Source organism: Dicentrarchus labrax, unplaced genomic scaffold, assembly GCF_905237075.1.
Source record: "Dicentrarchus labrax unplaced genomic scaffold, dlabrax2021, whole genome shotgun sequence".
Lineage (NCBI taxonomy): Eukaryota > Metazoa > Chordata > Actinopteri > Moronidae > Dicentrarchus > Dicentrarchus labrax.
This window is the reverse complement of record NW_026136718.1, coordinates 24,217,982-24,236,607: the sequence shown is the minus strand read 5'-3', so window position 1 is coordinate 24,236,607 and position 18,626 is coordinate 24,217,982. Positions and strand designations below refer to the sequence as shown.

Here is an 18,626-nt window from a genome sequence, read left to right as displayed (position 1 = left end):
TGTGTGTGTGTGTGTGTGTGTGTGTGTGTGTGTGTGTGTGTGTGTGTGTGTGTGTGTGTGTGCGCCCAACAGCCCCAGGGCCAATTAACTGGTTAATCCAGCCATCCCTTGAGCTATCATGAGCTATAACAGATATATTGCTGGTTTCACACTGATATATGGACTGCTCCACTGCCATATATTTTCCCAGTGAGGTCCACTGCAGGCATAACTGCTGCACCTGTGAGGAAGAAAGCACTGTGGCTGTGAAAAGACTGTGAATATCTTGAAATGAATTTTAAAACGGATACAATAGTAGCACCTCAAAATACATTTCATTTAGAAGCTAATCAGTGCACCACATGCATCAGATGGTGTTTTAGCATAGCATTTGTCTGCACTGTTACTGGCAAAACCAGCTGTTGTTAGGGGTAAAGGAAGTCTTCAAGCTTGTTTTTCCTACCTCAGCAACGATTTCAGTTCAGATTTTATCAGTGCTGTATTTTGCTTTCTCACCCATAAATAACTCTAATGTGTGACACAGTAGGAAATGTCACAGCCCACTCTGATGCTCCATTAACAGGGCCTTTACCATACCCAGCCTACTGCAGAGGTACTTTGTATTTGAACACTATATCAGTCACTCAATGGTCATGCGGTTTCACAGAATAGAAAGGGGATGTACAGAGAGGTAAGACTTCAGAGCATCTCTTACAACGGGCATAATGCGGGGATTACCTATTATTAGAGTGGCCTAGTGGCTTAAATTGCAAGCTTATCTGATGTCTGGTTGGACATGGTTACATGTTGTTTGTGCATGAGTGTGTTCTTTTTACAGCTCACACTTATACACTGCAAATACATACACAAACCTGGCTGGTGTGTAGAAAGCGCATTGATCCTGGACTCCGTTCACTCGTTTTATTTCATCGCATGATATTACTATTTATATACGGTTTTTTTTATATGAGCTAGTAATTTTATATAAGCTGCGTTTTGTGGTAAAGACAACACCCGGAGAGGTGTGCCCAATGTGGAGATGACGGTGCGTTGAGGTACTCTGGTAAATTCAAAGGTTTTTGATTTTGCCTGGGCCTGCTGCCTCACTGACCATTGATGAAAGTGGCGACGTCAATCTAATTTGAGAGTATTCATGATTGGCGACGTGTAACTGTATTTTGCCACAGAAAAACACAGAGAATGAATTAATAGAATCATGTATAAAAACACTATATTATATTATCTATTTCAGAATAGCAGCTATTATGTGTTTATATACGCCATACAAAACGTGGCGTACTAAATTAGACTTGTAAAAAATATTTTGTACGTCTGTGAAATTGGATTTTATGTACATTAACACGCAATAAAATATGTTTTAAATAAAATCTGGTTACGGAAGTCTCTTTTATAATTGTACCACGAACGCCTCATGAGTGCACACCTCCTCCACGTGATCCCGTAACTCTATCCAGGCCTGTGATTGGCTGTTGTAACGACTACCACGGTACCGATTGGTTGCGAAACGCAGCTGGGAAACAGGAAGCTAAAAAAAAAAAAATCTTGTCAACTAAAGTGGACGTAAGCTTCTGCCGCACATTTTCTCGTGTTCTTCAGACTAACGCTGCGGTTGGAAAATTGGTCTTATCTAGTCGCAACTGAGAGACCAAAATGGGCTGCTTCTTCTCGAAAAAATCCAAAAGAAAGTCCTCCGAGAAAGAGGATCTAACGCCGACAACGACGACTGTCGAAACTACGACGACAAGCAACGCGGTTCCCCTTGGCAACAACACCGACGAGGCACCGAAGCAGTACAGCTGGGATAAGAGAGAAAAGGTAACGTAACGCAGAGGACTCGTAAAGTGATACAATAAAATAAACTCTTAACTAACGTTAGCGAAACCTGACTGCTAAAAACGCTTTATTCTTATTTTAGCTCACGTTACTGTTCTCCAAGAGGTGCAGCTAGCTACATTGACGTGTGTCTGTGTGTCTGTGTCTCTGTGTGTGTGTGTCTCTGTGTGTGTGTGTGTGTGTGTGTGTGTGTGTGTGTGTCTGTGTGTGTCTGTGTGTGTCTGTCTGTGTGTGTGTGTGTGTGTGTGTGTGCGTGTGTGTGTGTGTGTGTGTCTGTGTGTGTCTGTGTGTGTGTGTGTGTGTGTGTGTCTGTGTGTGTGTGTCTGTGTGTGTCTGTCTGTGTGTGTGTGTGTGTGTGTCAGTGACCCTGTTGTACCAACCAGTAACGTTACCTTATGTGGATATTTGTATTTCTAACCTGATTTCCTGAGTGCTACAGCCGCACAGCCAGGTAAACCTGCACTGTTTACTTGCTGAGATTCATTGCGCAGCAGCCATTTATCCTGTAACACAGTCGTTAAATATTCAGCTTTACATGTTACCTAAGTACCCAGGATGCATGCAGTGCTCTTTATACGTTGAAAACAGTCGGGTTTTAGGTTCACAGCCTCATCCTCTCTTTCTCTCTGTCACTAAATGCATCCAGCGTTATCTCATTATAGGATTACAACACCGTGTAGTTCACTGTTACACGACTGGCCGCATTTAACTTGTTCAGAGATTACAGGCGTTAGCCAAGTGGTGGTTCAACTTCCGTTTTGACTCATGGGATGTTTCACTAAATTTAGTAGACCAAATAACACACAACACGCAGTATCCGGTTGTAGAGTCTGAAAGTAGGTACACACCTAAAAGTAAACAACAAGTAAAGTTATACATTTCCTTCATGCATGCAAATCTACAACAACTAATGCTAGTGGGACATTAAATATAGATACCATTGCATAATTGGTATAAGCATGTCTAAAAGGTCTACATCAATGTTAGGCTCTTACAGACATATCAGTTTTGTTATTTGATGGTGGGAGTTAAAATATATTAGATACTAGTGGGGTTCATAAGAAGTAGTTTGGTGCATCTCTAAATATGTTTGAATACTCATCCAGTCACCTTTCTCTTTGCACAGGTTGATCCGAAAGACTACATGCTGACAGGGCTCAAAGATGTCACGGTGGGCCGCCTGTCTGGCAAACTGAACGGGCAACAGTTTGTCATCCAAGAGTGTGAGAACTGCAACATCTACGTGTTCGACCACTCTGCGACTATCACCATCGACGACTGCGTCAACTGCCGCATTGTTCTAGGACCTGTCAAGGGCAGTGTGTTTTTCAGAGACTGTAAAGACATCAAGTGCGTGGTGGCCTGTCAGCAGTTTCGCACACGGGACTGTAAAAAGATGGATGTGTTCTTGTGCTGCGCCACTCAGCCCATCATTGAGTCATCTACGGGTATGAAGTTTGGCTGCTTTCAGTACTACTACCCCGAGTTGGCGTTCCACTTCAAGGACGCCGGGCTCAGCATATTCAACAACAACTGGAGCAACATCCATGACTTCACACCAGTGTCTGGAGAGAACAACTGGAGCTTGTTGCCAGAGGCTTCAGCGGTTCTGGATTTTGTACCGGCCCCAGACTCCGAGTCTGAATTCAAGTCTGTTCGAATCTCCTCTGACCCTTCACGCAGCATTGTGCCTTTGACAAAGGGAGGGAGACGCAAGGACAGTGAAGAGTCCTGCCTCTTTGTTTTCTTCGCTGGAGAGTACACCACTGCAAACGCCCGCAAAATGATTGATGAGGTGAGGGGAATTAAAAGGACGACAGCATGAGGTCACTTAGTTTCAAAAATATTTTTTATGATGGGAATGGAAAGATGGTGGTGGTAATGATGTATCATATCTTATTTATTGATCATACACTGTTTGGGTGCAGTCAGTTTGCTTTAAAAGGATGCAGAATTAGTTGCAAGAAAAAGCAAACCCAGTGTTAACTATCACTGCCTGCCCCATTTTATAAAAGGAGCAGAAGTTTAACAAAGAATATACTAAATAAGGTTAAACATTGAGGAACTCAAGCTTTAGCTTCTGCCATTCTTTGCAGTAATCTGAAGCTGGTTATCAGCCAAATGAGCTGAGCTGCATCGGGACCAAAGCTTATACTCTTACTATTATTTCTTCTGAATATATATAACTTGGAGTTTAAAATGTTGACTTCTCCCTTTGAGGCAGTTCCACCTCTAGTGATAAAGCATTGCTTTATGGGATTCTTACATATTCCATTTACTAATCTTTTTACATCCTTAGTATCTCTATTCCAATTTTGTTTTATGCTCTTTTGTTTAGCTGACTTTGAACTTTATCTGAAATGCTAAGCCACCATGCTAAGCTGGCTGTATTGTTACTTAAGCATTCCAGTTATGTTTGTGCTGTTACCAAAATATGTATTACTCTATCACATAAGCATGAGACCGGAAGACTCTTTACAGTTTATCTGTGTGTGTGTGTGTGTGTGTGGAGGATTTGTTAAGTAGTTTGTGGTTTGCTGCAAACCTTTTTTTTATTGTGTAACTTTTTCCATCTCATTTTCACAGGCAACAGCTAAAGGTTTCGTGCTGATCCAGACTAAGGAAGTGTCGATGCGACCTGAAGACGTGAAGAGAGTGTTTCAGAACAGTGCAGAGGATCTCGTGGAGTGGATCACCAAAGGTAGTTTTCTTTTTTGCTTTGTTGTTTCGGCTCTAAAATATTTCCAAAATATCAGCAACTCAGGAACTCAGCAAGGTTTTTTAGATCTTATCTGACAAACCTATAGTTACACAGGCTCATTTGCATTTACAGTTATGAGGGTATTAGGTTGTGTTGATACTATAGCAGAGCAGAGTGAAACAAGCACTGTGTGTTTTAAAATGTCAAAGAGGGTCTGTTTGTAGTGTTTTCTAGCTCTCATATCAAAAACTCAGCTGTTTCTTTTGGATTCCCTCTTCCACCCAAATGCTTAAAAGACACTTTACTCCCTCTCAGACTTCATGCTATTTTTCAGAAGCTAAAAAAATTACTTGGTCAACATGTTAATATGATTTTATTATGACAACATTGCTGACTGCTAGTTTCCCAGTGCCAAACTGGAACCCAGAAATCAACTGAATCAGCACTCAAATTTGGTTGTCAATATCAGAATGTGTCAGGATCTCTGTTTCAGTAGAAAGCACTACTGTCTTATAACCAAATTGTGTAACAACATTTTGCATTGAAGGAAACCTGTGTTTAGCTGTAGTGTACAGCAGTTGTATGTTGGAAATTACCAATGTAGTTCGGACTGTTATGATACCGATGTCAGTATTGTAAATTCCTCCGACACTGCCTAACATGGTGTATGTCTGTCCCCCCCAGTCCAATATTGTATGTAATTTATTAGCCCTGAATTTGGACCTGGTGTTTGGTAATGGGGTCGGGACATCTCTAGTTAGAACTGCTGTTGTACTGTAGGTTGACTTTCATGTGTTACTCCTAAAGGTCCTGTCATTGCCCTCGAGCTGAACGGTGACGGAGTTGTGGAAGCCTGCAAGAACATCGCTCATGAAGTGTTCAGTGGGACCAAGGTAATTTCACTGTAGTTGTGGCCTTTTCTAGTTTGATACAGATCACTTCTCTATTTCTAGCAAAACACCTAGCAAAACGATTTTTTTTTTTTTATTCAACAGATTTTCGTCTCTGATAACAAGAATACATCCTCTCGAGATGTGGACAGCTTCTTCAACTTCGCTGACATGCAGATGGGCTTGTGAATGGGTATAAAGTGCTTGTCAGACATGGAATCTGATTTCCTTAATTCCCCGCCGTACAGCTCAGTTTGAATATGAGTAGCGTTTGATTATTTGCCTGTTTTCGCCCTTAAAATTTAGGTAGGAAACAAAACTATTAAGGACTGTACTTGATAAGGCCTTGGATTAAACAGTTTATCAACCATGCAGTCTGCAGACTAAAATCCCAAAACATTTGCTGTAAACTACTTAACATCCACTAGTTGCTAAGAGTGCTGTGAATATTTATATTTCTATGAATGTATTTGTAAATTCTGTTGCTTTCATCAATTGTGAATGTAGCTCTTTGCTGTCAATGTATTTCATTTTTATTTAAAGCTTTGTTTTTCTTTTCTGTCTGAAACCGTCGTTGCAGTGAAAAAACCATGAGCACAAGAATGCCTGAGGGAGAATATTTTATATATATATATAAAAATCATATTTTTTATTTCTTATGAGGATTTATTTGTGTATGTGGTTTAGATAATGGACTTGTTTAAAACTTGTATATTTGAGACATGCTGTGTAGACCATAACTACATCTTTATTGATATCTGTTAGGCCAAAGTTCAGTTGTGAAAGTGTATCTTGCTGTTAATCCAGATTAACTGATCTGTTTACATTAAGTAGTGTAAACACTTGCTGGGTTTTAGATGTAGGCAACTCATGTGATCATTTTTTTAAATTTGTAATATTTGTTTTATACTCTACTGAATGTTTTTGTATAGACAAATTCATGTTCTTTATTATAATTTTTAGTAAAAGTTTCATTACACGTGACTTCATTTTGTTAGCAGGCTTTTCACAAGCGAGATGACTGAAACAAAGCAGTGTGTTACTGTGATCTTGGTTATATGGTGACAGACGTGAGCCAGTGCAGGTAACAACAGTCTATAATCACAATATCGTTAATAATCCGTCCTCCTGAGTTGGTGTACTTTTAGTTCTGCTCACTATCATCAGCGCAAAGCCACTCAGTTGACATTTACAAAAGAAAAAGATTATATTATACAACGAACATTCTGTTTGAAACCTGATAATAGTGTCCTTTTTAAAAAATAAAGAACTCCTTAAGTTTTATTTGAGCAATTTAACATTTGTGAACTAGTTGTAAATGTAAAATACTCCTTTCTGACTGTGTGTATTTTGTCTTAAGCTGCTAAAAGGTTATGAATATCTCCATCCAACTAGATGTTTTATTATTCCAGTGATTGTCTAAAGCATGGGTTCAAATCTTCCTCTGTGACAGTTTGCAGCTTTCACTTCAGCTATTTGACTTCCACACAGCATTTTAATCATTTGACTCACTATTGATAGTTCCTGTCAATGGCTAACAGCTTGACCTCACCCAGTCTGTGTGGGGGCCCGTCCTTTATTCATTTATCAGTGATGACATGAGACACATTACAGATTTAGTTAAAGTTAAATATAGCCTGATATATCAAACTGGTTTGTACAGTTGCCTTTAAGTCAAATAATCCATAGGGAATTGTGATGTACTTTTGTATTTGTAAACCTTTTGTACTTGAGCATCCAGTTTTTGTAGAACAATTTGTCTTTATGAATGCACATTTGTCTGTAATTTGTTGTTTCTACTCTTGAACGACACCTGTCTTTATAACGATGGCAGAGTCCCATTAAAGCTGTAGAATATCTGACAGCACACTGGTAGCTGGCTGGTTATTTAATATCAATGCGTTATCATTATTGAGAACCGTGTTGTGGTGTATGAATGGAGGTCAACGCCAGGAGGCAAATCGAGCGCACCGAGGCTGGAGGGAAAGCGGCGGGGTTTAGGACCCGGCGGGACGCGCGGTACAATAGAGCTGTTGTGCCGTCCGTGGTGGTGGACAGATTGCAACCCTGGAGATTCCCACTGGTGGGATACAGAAAAAAAAAAAAACTCCATTTAATCTACAGCGAGAACCGGAGCCTCTGTTTTTATCGGTGTGTGCTGGAAGTTTAGTGTGGACGGAGAAGTGGAGTGTAGCGGGAAGCAGAGCGCCGACCGGAGGTAAGAGGGGAGGAATGTGAACAATATGCTCGTGTGTTCAGTGGGGCTCGGTGTGCCAGGATTTGCCCTGGATGGGCTATCCAGGCCACGGGGCCTGCTCCTTTTCTGCCTCTCCAGGACTCTTTCGGCTCCTTTACCACATTCATGTTGGCGACTGTGGGGCAGCCGTGTGTGTGACTCCTCGCTGTCCCCTGCAGTGAACAGTAAACCCGGTTCAGCTGTGTGAATAGTCGTCTTAATGGCTCTAGGAAGTGACATCTTTGTATGATGGTGGCGCCCATGTTTGATTTCTCCACAGCCTGCAGTGCAGCCCGCTACAGGCCTGTGCGCGCGCGTGTGTGTTGTGTGCGTATGTGTGTGTGTGTGTGTGCGTGTGTGTGTGTGTGTGTGTGCGCGCGCGCGTGTGTGTTTGGCGCCAACCAGGCTCTTTGGGCAGGGCAGGCTCTCTGTTATTTACGGGTTTATTCTTCTGAGAGCACACAGTTCCCTTGTAGCCCAGTGCAGTCTCAGTTAGCACATTGGTACAGTTAGGACAGCACAATGTATGAGGAAAGACATGTAAACAAGGCGGCGGTCGTTGTGTCCTGTCACTCACATATATCGGGGTCTCTTCACAGTGTGATGTCATATCCGTGCGCATCCATAGCCAGTTTACTGTGTGTGTGTGTGTGTGTGTGTGTGTGTGGAGATAGCAGGGGGGCATTAAAGTGGCTCTTTGTGCTGACCTCTGGTGACTCCTTCAGTGGAGGTGTCTGCTCCTAAGCTTTAATATAATTAACATTAGTAGTAGGGATGCAGATATCTGTGCTATATACAAACTGCAGAAGCTGCAATTTCTTGATGAAGCTAAAATATGTGACAGAACAGCATCATAATGAAGTACTGTAGAGCTGCAGAGATTCCCTGAACTACAAATATTGTTCTTCAGATGTAAGAAGACATGTTTGTTTGTTACAGATCCCAACAAATGTCACATCATCAGGATTTTAATAGTTTAGTTTTAAGTTGTGATGCAAAAATGACCATTCCCACTAATCGTGAATCATCAAACAATCGTATTAATGGCAGTATGATTTATTTTTTTACTATATTGTGCAGCCTTGGTTGGTAAGGCTGGAGTGAAATTATACCACCAATTGTGGTGATCTTTTTTCCCTGTTCCTGCGGCATTGTTAACTTTTTATACAAACTACTTGTTGGATGTAGTAGATGGTACAAGATCCCATACTCAGTTTGTCCACATTTGTAATCCGACAATAACTAAATGTACAGTATATTGAAATAAAACATGAAGAGAGATATTTGTGCTACAACTAAGAATTACTTTTATCATCAATTCATTTTTAAGTCCATAAAATGTCAAACAGTAAAACTTGACCATCACTATTTCCCAGGTCAAAGCTGACGTCTTCAGGCTGCTTGTGTGCGACTTACAATCCAAAACTCAACGCTGGAACCAGTAAATGTCTGGTATTTTTGTTTTAAAATGCATCGATTAACAAAAGAGTTGGCAATCCATTTTTTTGTCGGTCAACTAGTCGCTTCATTGCTGGAGTACTTTTAAAGGTCATACTAAAACAGAACTGAAACCACTGAATGGAAACATGCAGTAATGGGTAATAATATTATATACGTGTCTGAGTGTTAATTGTCAGTAAGCTTTATCCAGATCTGCGTACCATCTCTTTTATCTTGATCCAGTCAGAAGTGTAGCTTTATGCTTGAACAAGCCAAACGTCACATTATTCATCACTTATCCTTATTTATCAGTATTGACTGAACTGAACACACAAACTGTTTCATTCAGAAATGGAAACACTCATGTCAGTAACAGATGCCAGACGATTAGAGTGCAGCGTCAGCCGGCTCTGCTGTGGAGGTGAACACACAGTGTACTGTGGTGTGTTTGTGTTGAGTGATTTCATCTTAAAAATAGCGCTGCGTTTTAGTCAAGAAACATACTGGAACGACTGCTGATGGTCAAGTAGTGACATGAAAGTTACTGTGATCACACTGAATTATGTCTTCAGCCACTTTGGACATTAACCAGCAACAAACTGCTTGTATATTTGTCTACGCAGTTGGCATCAGTGTATTTTACTCATAATATGGTATGGAGCGGAATTGGCTTCATGCTTTTCCCCTCCTACCCCTCCTGTCCTCATGGGGAATGTGAGGCATGTCCTGTCTGTTGAAACAGCGTACTGTATTTGGGGCTACTGTGGGTTTGAGTCCCTCAGTATTTAGAAACCTTTTAATGAGTCGCCCCAGTGGTTCAGTAGACTAAAGACACACTCTGTGAACCTGTGCTGTCTGTCTGTGCAGTTTTCCTTTATTTTAAACAGTCAAAAATAAATGCAAAAAAGAGGTTTTGATTTGTAATATTTAGCAAATTCAGACCCAACTATTGTTACAATCATTTTTTGTTCCTTTACATCTTTCATTTACACAGGCATATTTTACTGGTTGAGTTGACATATATTTCTTCTTTGCAGGCACAAAATTAAGCAATTTAAGGGTTTCAGAGAAATCTACTAGCATGCTTTTCAACTTGAAATTTATGGTGAGTAACTTATCTTCTGTCTTTGCACACTGTTGGTTCATATCTCTGCTGGTCCAGTGAAGAAGGATTTAAAAAAAGTTTCAATTTGTTAATGATTTAAAATATACTCTTTCTTCCTACAGTCTTAAATGCTTCAATGTCTGCTCTTTCTTCTTCTGCAGGATGTTACAGGATGAAACGTCTCAGGTCCTCGAGCAGCAGCGACAGTTCTGACAATGAGAGTGAGTCCTCCATCTGTGGGATGCCATAACCTAAACCAGACTGTTTCATTTTCTCTGTTCTTCTTTTATTCACACCCTCTTTCTTTATATAGGTCCCTCTACGTCCTTCTGCTCCTCCAACAAGTATGGCAGTAAACCTGGAACCCCCGCCTCCAACCAGAAGAAACCGGCTGAAGTAAGTTCCCGTCCCTCCTTGCTGCCAGGCTCTGTGCTGAGTGTTGTTAAACGTGAGGACCAGTGTGTGACTCACTGTGTGTCGTGGCCTCTCCTGCAGGTGTTCAGAAAAGACCTGATCAGTGCCATGAAGCTGCCTGACTCCCACCATGTGTCCCCAGATGACTACTACCTGCTGGCAGACACCTGGAAGCAGGAGTGGGAGAAGGGAGTCCAGGTGCTGGCAAGTCCAGACACCATCCCAGAGCCGTCTGTCAGGTAACACCGTCCCAGAGGTCTGACTCTGGACAAAGAAGTCTGAATGTGCTACTCCGCTGACAGATTCTGATCGTGTCCTCTGTCTTCAGAGCTATTGCAGAGAGGCCCAAGGAGGTGCTCTACACCCACCAGAGGAAGTACATCCAGTGCTTGAGCCAGGAGTCAACAGAACCAGGTTATGTCAACATCAAAGAGCTGGCAGAGGCCATGTGTCGCTACGACCTGGACGACATGGACCTCTACTGGCTGCACGCTCTCAACAGAGAGCTTGACCGCATGGGTAAGGAACAGGATCATCAGGGGATAATCCGCCATGAAATTCACATTGTGCAATTTGTTGGACAGTATCTATGAACATGGACATCTGTCTCCCTAAGCTGGAAATAAGAGCATTAAGATTTGGACTCATGATGTTGCAGCGGTCTGCTGGGGTTTCTGTGACCATGTGGGGTTTTGTCTCCTAGGGGAGGAGCCCATAGACGAGCTGACAATGGAGCGCACCATGGAGGCCCTGGAGAGGCAGTGCCATGACAACATGAACCATGCCATCGATACGGTGGAAGGCCTGGGGATTGAGTACGACGAGGACGTCATCTGCGATGTGTGCCGCTCCCCCGACAGTGAAGAAGGGAACGACATGGTGTTCTGTGACAAGTGCAACATCTGTGTGCACCAGGTAAACCAGAGTACACCTCTCATCACACAGGCAAACTGTCGGTTCAGTAGTTGATCAATTGATGAATGATTTAAAAGACAACTTATCACTGCTGATTTTGATGATGTAAAAATGATCAGTTACTAGCGACAACTCTGCTGCCATTAGTAAATAATGTTTTTCGAAGGAGAGACGTGGCCTAGAAGGCAAATGTTGCACAACACAAAAGTACAGAGATTATCCAGTTACAATATACATTTAATGTCTCATGTGACTATCAGATAAATTAAAGGTAAAAACGTTGATTCATAGTGCTTATTTCCAAATCAAGAATTCCAATTCAATTCTCAACTTAAGTTATTTAAATCGTTTGTTTTTGTCCTAGCTCATATCGCTATATTGAATCATCTTAAGGGTGAGCTCTGCTGCTAGTATTCAAATATATACATTTGTATAAAGCTGCCAGTATTGGAAGTTTATTGGATGTTTTTCCCATTTTTAAAGAAGGATTTGTCAGCAAAACATAATTTTCTGTCTCAGCATTTGATTTTAAGATACACATTTGACAATTTCTCCTCATTTATAATGAATCTGTTCAAATTGTGTTGACAATAAATGTGCCATTTACACTCTGACTTTAAGTAGCAGTCACAAAGTGGTCCAATCTGCTGCTCTCCTCACAGGCCTGTTATGGTATAGTCAAAGTGCCTGTTGGAAACTGGCTGTGTAGGACGTGTGTCCTCGCCATCGACCCCCAGTGCCTTCTGTGTCCTAAGAAGGGCGGTGCCATGAAGGCTACACGTGCAGGCACCAAGTGGGCACACGTGAGCTGTGCCCTGTGGATACCAGAGGTACATTTAAACAAACACATACTGTACACCCTCTGCTTTGCTCCTGGCCTCTTTATAGTGTTTTACACTAAATGTTACACAAACTCTCACGATGCCGTACACTTACCTCTTCTGCAGGTGAGCATCGCTTGTCCTGAGCGGATGGAACCAATCACCAAAGTCTCCCACATCCCACCCAGCCGCTGGTCTCTCATCTGCAGTCTGTGTAAACTGAAGACAGGTGCATGTATCCAGGTGAGTGTTCATTTGCCTCCTCACTGTGAGCGCTTTTATATGAACGCTTTTCATTTTATGATTATGGCATGACTTTATGCTCTCTGTACAGACACCACACCCATTGTGATTGTGCACAGCCAGCAGCGGTTTGCAACTAACAAAACTTATATTAATAGTGAATACGATTATTTTCTCATCTCTGTAAGCTAAACATGAAGCAGCAGCTAGTTAGCTTAGCAGGAAATAGTCCCGCACAGAATCACCATGTAAAACCACAGTTAATAAACCAACAAGATATAACCTGTTTTTAATAGTGAGCTTTAGAGGTGTTGATTGGCTGGTTTTTGGACGGAGCCAGGGTAGCTGATATTTAGCACACAGAGATGATTGGTAGCAATCTTCTCATCAAGTGTAATTACCAAAATGTCAAGCTCCTTAAATGTGCTTCGTAAATTCATCAGGGTGACAAATAAGCATGCCTCAATGCCCTTCCATGTGTCTAATAAAATATTTTCTGACGTCTACCACAGAACCATCCTGACAGTAATCCAGTTATGAAACTAATCACGTAAACTCAAGTTACTGGGGAAATTGGGATTCTGCAAAATATGTAATTTTTAAAATGTTACTCTTCTCTGTAATTTAGTTCTAGTTCATGTAAACATAATAACCTGTCGCCCCCGCCACCTCACAGTGCTCGGTAAAGAACTGCACCACTCCTTTCCATGTGACATGTGCCTTTGAGCACAGCCTGGAGATGAAGACTATCCTGGATGAAGGGGATGAGGTCAAGTTCAAGTCTTTCTGCCTCAAGCACAGCAAGTCTAAAACTGGGGAATCTGGCCTGAGCCCAGCTCGCTCTAAACCCCCCGCTGAGGCGGAGAAGGTGGGCCAGCGGGCGCAGAGACTACAGGAGCTGGAGGAGGAATTCTACACTCTAATCCAGCTGGACGAGGTGGCCCAGGACCTCAAGCTGTCCGAGCGCCTGGCAGACTTCATCTATCAGTACTGGAAGCTGAAGAGGAAAGCTAACTTTAACAAAGCTCTGCTGCCCCCTAAAGAGGAGGAGGAGAACCTGGTGCTGCAGCCTCAGGAGGACAGCATCCATACACGCATGCGGATGTTCATGCACCTGCGGCAGGATTTAGAGAGGGTGGGTGCTTTTTTATACGGCAGTCTTACAGTCTTTAGTGCAGAGTCTGGCTATTTTTGGTTACAGAGCAAGTCCAGAACAACAGCCCACTATTCGTTACCCTGATTTTATATTGTTTAATGGGCATTCTTCATAAGGAGTCAGACAGCACATTATATTACATATTTCATGTATTAATTTTCAGAATATAAACAAATATGCTAATCTTTAGAAATCTCCCACATAACACAACACTGCGTGCTGTATAATAACTGAGAAAGTCTGCATTGATCTATGATTTAAAAAGTATATTCTAGGTTTGGATTGGGAAGTTATTGAATTTCCTGAGCTGACCGTACAAAAAACTAGATAAACGGTCTAGTAAGTATTTACCTTCTTTAGTGTTTCTTTCTTTCGCTTGTTTTATAACATGGAATCACAGTTTAAATCAAATCTCCACAAATCAATCTGCACACATCAGCAGAAAAAAAGATTGCAGCAGGCTTCTTGAAGACATGTGAAAGTAAAGAGTAAAATGGATGCAAAAATGTGTGAGAGGGAAAAAAACAGTGAGACAAGAACCCCAAACATAAAGCCAAAGTGACACAAATGGCTTCAACACAACAACAATATTAAGAGTTCAGTCTCCAAGCTAATGCAAAATCTGTGGCAGGACTTGAAAATTGCAGTTCAGAGTCAAGTCAAGAAAAATGGAGGTAAAAACTGTAGGGCTAAAATAGACCTGACTACTCAACAAAGACACAATTGTTGCCTCTGACGTCAGAGGTGAATCCTAATGTAGGGCCATGAATATCAATTACTTTCATGCTCATTTATCCTGCCAATGTAAAAATGTCAGAAAACAGTGAAAAGGTTCCCTAAAGCCCAAGGTGATGTCTTCTAATTACTTGTTTCAACAGTCCAAACCCCAAAATATGTGGTTTATTAGACAGATAAAGCAGCAGAAGCTGGAACTAGTTAAATGTTCAAATGTACAAATGTCTTAAATTAACGATTTTTCTGAATAGCTGCATATTAACTTTCTATTATTATTATTTCTGTTGGTAATCGTCCACAAGGGTGAATGCTTTCATAGGCTCTGCACATGCAAAGTATGTATGAAAGACAGTAAGCATGGCCATGAAGTAGGAAAAGCTTCAGTCATGCAGTGTAGTTCTTGTTTTTAATGAACAGTGTTTGATTTTCCTCATTGTGCAGGTGAGGAATTTGTGTTACATGGTGAGTCGGCGGGAGAAGCTGAAGCTGTTGCAGAGTAAAGCCCAGGAGCAGATGTTCAACTTGCACGTGAAGCTGGTGAACCAAGAGCTCTCTGCTGGTGAGCCACCTGTTGTCAACTACAAGCACACATTTAGAATTCAAACAATCGATTCCAATAATATTGTTGCTTTGTGCTAATATTTAGTTGTGAAATTTGAGTCATAGCTGAGTGTTGCACATCCTTCTTTGTCACCAGGCCTTCCTCCTTCATTTCCAGCAGAGAGCGTGCTGTTTCGTCCTCCTCCGAGGATAACTCTGAAGCTGAAAATGCCCAAATCCTCAAGTCTTGGAAATGGAAATCCCAGTTCCAAATCTGGTAATGGGCCGCTCTGCCCGGACAATAGTGGCAATGTTACTGAACATGCAGGTGAAGGGCTGGGTCAGGGGAAGCCTCAGATGCATGGACGTGGTCGGAGAGAGGAGCGCTCCAACGGACGGCTGTCCTCCTCAGGCCACTCCAGCAGCTCTGCACTGCCTGTTAAACCCACCGGCAAACCTTTAGCCCTGCACGCTGCACTCCACGGCCACTCATCCAACAGCAACGGCAAACTGGACCAGGAACGAGCGTGCATGGTTAAATCTAACGGCCTCTTAGAGAAGTTTGTGGCTCAGAAGGACAGTTCTTGCCAGACGCCCAGTGACCAGGACGCTTCAAATCAGGCTTTGGACAAGAGCAGCTTTCGCAAGTCTGCCATGGAGCACTTTGGCAGGTCCTTCAAACAGGCGACTATTAAATTGGTGCGGAGCACAGAGGACCTGCGGGCCTCTGACAAACTGTCCCGAAAGGGCTCGTCCAAGGAGAGACTGTGGGATAAACCCGTGACTGAACACAAAGTGAAAAACGCGAGATCGTACCAGGACAGTGACGGATACTGTCCTGACTTGGAGCTCAGTGACTCAGAGCCAGAGGCCAAAGGGAGGCACAGACGGCGGCAGGTCGGGCTGCCTCAGCCAGACGCTCCAAGGAAAGGAGTCAGTCATGGGAAACACTCGCTGGGCTCCAGACACCCCATGCAAAGGTGACAGCTGTTTGTACTGTTGTTCTCCTGACCTTCCCAAGTGCCAGGCCGTCTATGTGAACACACCTCCATCAGGGACCAGGTCCAAGACCCAGTGCTAACGGCGCTGCTTGCATAAAGCAGAAGATGCACGAAGGGTCATCAACAACATCTCCCAGTGAGGTCCATAAAGAAGCATAGCTGTGTGTTAATGTTGGTTTGAGAGGAACAAAATCTGTCAGTCTTCTGAGATTATCATGCTTGCCTTTCATTGTGGCTAGCATTACATTTTGTACTCAACTTTGTATGAAACACTCCTGCTGCACACAGGTTCAACTTGCCTTTGACTAAAACTGCTGTACATAAGATTGGGATGTAAATGTTTAACTGAATCACACACGTTCCACTTTATTGATACTTCAAAAAGTGAATCAAAGTTGTAGAAAATAAAACCGACATGCCAGATGGGACTTTTGTAGTGAGTTGTAGTATCTACTGCACCTGTTTCTTGCACACTGTCTGTTACAGTGTTTCCCCAGGTTATACACTGACTTGGTGATCTTTTACATTTGTCAAGTAGTGGAGTCATTTTTATGAACACAAATGCCTTTTATGTGTAGGAATGCAGTTTCGCACTATTAGAACCTTCAGTAATCTGGTAAGTGATCATGAAAAGCATTCAAGTTGTGTAAAAATGGAAAGAAATATGTGTAAGAGAGTATAATTACATTCCCTGATGTATCCTTCAGTAACGTAGTTGAACCTGGATGCATAAAAGCAAAGACTGAGTACAGATATGTAATCCATTGCCTTTATTACTGGTCTCAAATCATCACAGACTTAACTGAAAATTACCTTTGGAACTTGCATATTTGCAGTCTTTTCTGTTACTTGTGACACTTTTTTTTTAATAATAAATGACCTGGCATAACTGGTTTTACTAGGGCTGGACACTGTTAGGACTTTTTTTTATACAGATGCCAATTCAATAGTGAAATACTTCTTTAGTATGTGTGAACTAATTTGTACCACAAAAAAGCTTTATTTTTTTTTATCATTTTAGAAGAGGCCAAATTTGTGAAACACATCAGTGTTTAATGGTGTCAAAAATAAAATGAACAAAATAAGGATGTCTGATCGAAGAATAAATCATCTGACCAAGCATCTACCGTGGGAAAAAGACCTATTAGAACAAGGTTGGGCCAAATTACCTTTTCAAATGAGGCAGGAGAGCAGGTGAAACTGGATCTGTTGTCCCATTTGTAGACATGACGAAGAGTGGGGTTTAGAGCAGTGGTGGCAAACTGCGTGGCATCAACCCGGTGGTGCACCTCTGAAACTGTAATAATTTAACAGATACACTCTACTATACAGAATATGACTGGATTGTGGATTGTAAATTGTAAAAACAGGTGCACATTTTAACACTAACACACTTCAGAAACATCCATTTTTCAATTAAACGGGAGGGACTTTCATGTTATTCACATGCTATGTTTCTACTGTGGAAAGTGCATTTTTTAAATAAATTTGTTAAATTAATAATTGTGTTCTTTGTGTATGTGATAGAAAGTATATGAGAATATTAAAGTGTAATTTATCTGCAAGCAGCAATTGTGTAAAAAGTATTTCAATTTAGTTTGTGAGAGGGTGAGTATTAGGAAAGAAGAGTTAATTAATGATGACTGACCACTTGCAAAACCTGAGTAGGCTTTCATGATTTTTATCAGTTGTGGGTGGAAAGCTAGATGGCAGCATTGCCACACCTATCCATTACAGCCACTGTACACAGTGTGTATTAAAGTGGAGTTGGTAAGCTGTATTTAGAATATGTGTATAAGCCTTTTTCACAGCAGACATATTGCCTTTTCATAACTTATAATAAAGGCTCTATTCAGTTTAGGTGTGTCAGTGAGACAGAATGTACAATACTGAGACAGTAACTAGTTAAACTAAATTAGTCATAATTAAGGTTATTAATTAAACCTGTGCTTTCACTTTTGACTTTTGAAGTGTTTGCTGTTAACAGAGAGAGACAGAGAAAGGAAAGCTCTGGTGTGGTTTGACCCCAAAGTCAGCAAGGTTGGTTCTCATGCTCATTAATGAGTTTGTCTGTGTTTCACCACATTGGTTAGTGCTGTTTCAGGGTTTATTGACCTGCTGAAGAAGCTGAGAAAGACCTGACAGACCAAATTATCTCAAACAAACACACGACTTAATCAGTTTACTCTTGGTAAGGACATTTTAGTACACAAGTCCGTGTTCTAAAAACATGACCTATTTACAGCCGAGGTGAGTGTTAAGCTAGAAGACAAAAGCCTCATAGTGTATGAGCCACACTGTGGTATATTTGACACATTTACACAACATGTGAGTATAACTGGTGTAAATATAAAGTGTAATTCTGTCTGTAAACACCTCACTAACAGTGTTTTATAACAGATGGGCCAGCTCTTAACAACCTTTCTGTCTTGTTGTTACCTTTCAAAGCAAAGCTGTGTCTGACATTTAGAGGCCTGAAGCAGTTTCCAGAGTTACAGAATAAAAAAAGCAAAGTATTAAAAATAAACAATTAGCCCGTGTAGCAGAAATGTGTCTTTTAAAGGTACCCTGTGGAGTTTCTGACCACTTGTAGCGC

The 18,626-nt window shown here is 41.5% G+C and overlaps 2 protein-coding genes across 4 annotated transcripts; both read left to right on the top strand.

Annotated features, from left to right (window-relative positions):
- Positions 1-1,521: 1,521 nt before the first annotated feature.
- On the top strand, positions 1,522-7,288 carry rp2 (RP2 activator of ARL3 GTPase). Its single transcript, XM_051376700.1, has 5 exons — positions 1,522-1,815; positions 2,960-3,628; positions 4,420-4,534; positions 5,342-5,427; positions 5,530-7,288. Exons 1-5 carry the CDS (start codon positions 1,651-1,653, stop codon positions 5,611-5,613), a joined length of 1,119 nt encoding a protein of 372 aa, XP_051232660.1. The 5' UTR covers positions 1,522-1,650; the 3' UTR covers positions 5,614-7,288.
- Positions 7,289-7,451: 163 nt separating this feature from the next.
- Positions 7,452-17,533, top strand: jade3 (jade family PHD finger 3). Of its 3 annotated transcripts, XM_051376689.1 has the most exons (13): positions 7,452-7,642; positions 9,037-9,107; positions 10,138-10,205; positions 10,367-10,426; positions 10,519-10,601; positions 10,701-10,858; positions 10,948-11,138; positions 11,323-11,534; positions 12,197-12,364; positions 12,482-12,598; positions 13,275-13,733; positions 14,931-15,048; positions 15,187-17,533. In XM_051376689.1, exons 4-13 carry the CDS (start codon positions 10,378-10,380, stop codon positions 16,011-16,013), a joined length of 2,382 nt encoding a protein of 793 aa, XP_051232649.1. In that variant the 5' UTR covers positions 7,452-7,642; positions 9,037-9,107; positions 10,138-10,205; positions 10,367-10,377; the 3' UTR covers positions 16,014-17,533. The 3 variants fall into 3 exon arrangements, with proteins under 3 accessions (XP_051232649.1, XP_051232648.1, XP_051232650.1); XM_051376688.1 differs by lacking the exon at positions 9,037-9,107; XM_051376690.1 differs by lacking the exons at positions 7,452-7,642; positions 9,037-9,107 and adding an exon at positions 9,118-9,258.
- The last annotated feature ends 1,093 nt before the right edge of the window (positions 17,534-18,626 follow it).

What these genes read in the sequence shown, in the direction of transcription:
- rp2 (XM_051376700.1), top strand. Translation starts at nt 1,651, where the DNA reads ATGGGCTGCTTCTTCTCGAAAAAATCCAAAAGAAAGTCCTCCGAGAAA. An exon ending in GCTGGGATAAGAGAGAAAAG is followed by an intron (nt 1,816 to 2,959) that starts GTAACGTAACGC and finishes CTCTTTGCACAG; the next exon opens with GTTGATCCGAAAGACTACAT. An exon ending in CCCGCAAAATGATTGATGAG is followed by an intron (nt 3,629 to 4,419) that starts GTGAGGGGAATT and finishes TCATTTTCACAG; the next exon opens with GCAACAGCTAAAGGTTTCGT.
- jade3 (XM_051376688.1), top strand. Translation starts at nt 10,378, where the DNA reads ATGAAACGTCTCAGGTCCTCGAGCAGCAGCGACAGTTCTGACAATGAG. An exon ending in CAGAGAGCTTGACCGCATGG is followed by an intron (nt 11,139 to 11,322) that starts GTAAGGAACAGG and finishes TTTGTCTCCTAG; the next exon opens with GGGAGGAGCCCATAGACGAG. An exon ending in GCAACATCTGTGTGCACCAG is followed by an intron (nt 11,535 to 12,196) that starts GTAAACCAGAGT and finishes CTCTCCTCACAG; the next exon opens with GCCTGTTATGGTATAGTCAA.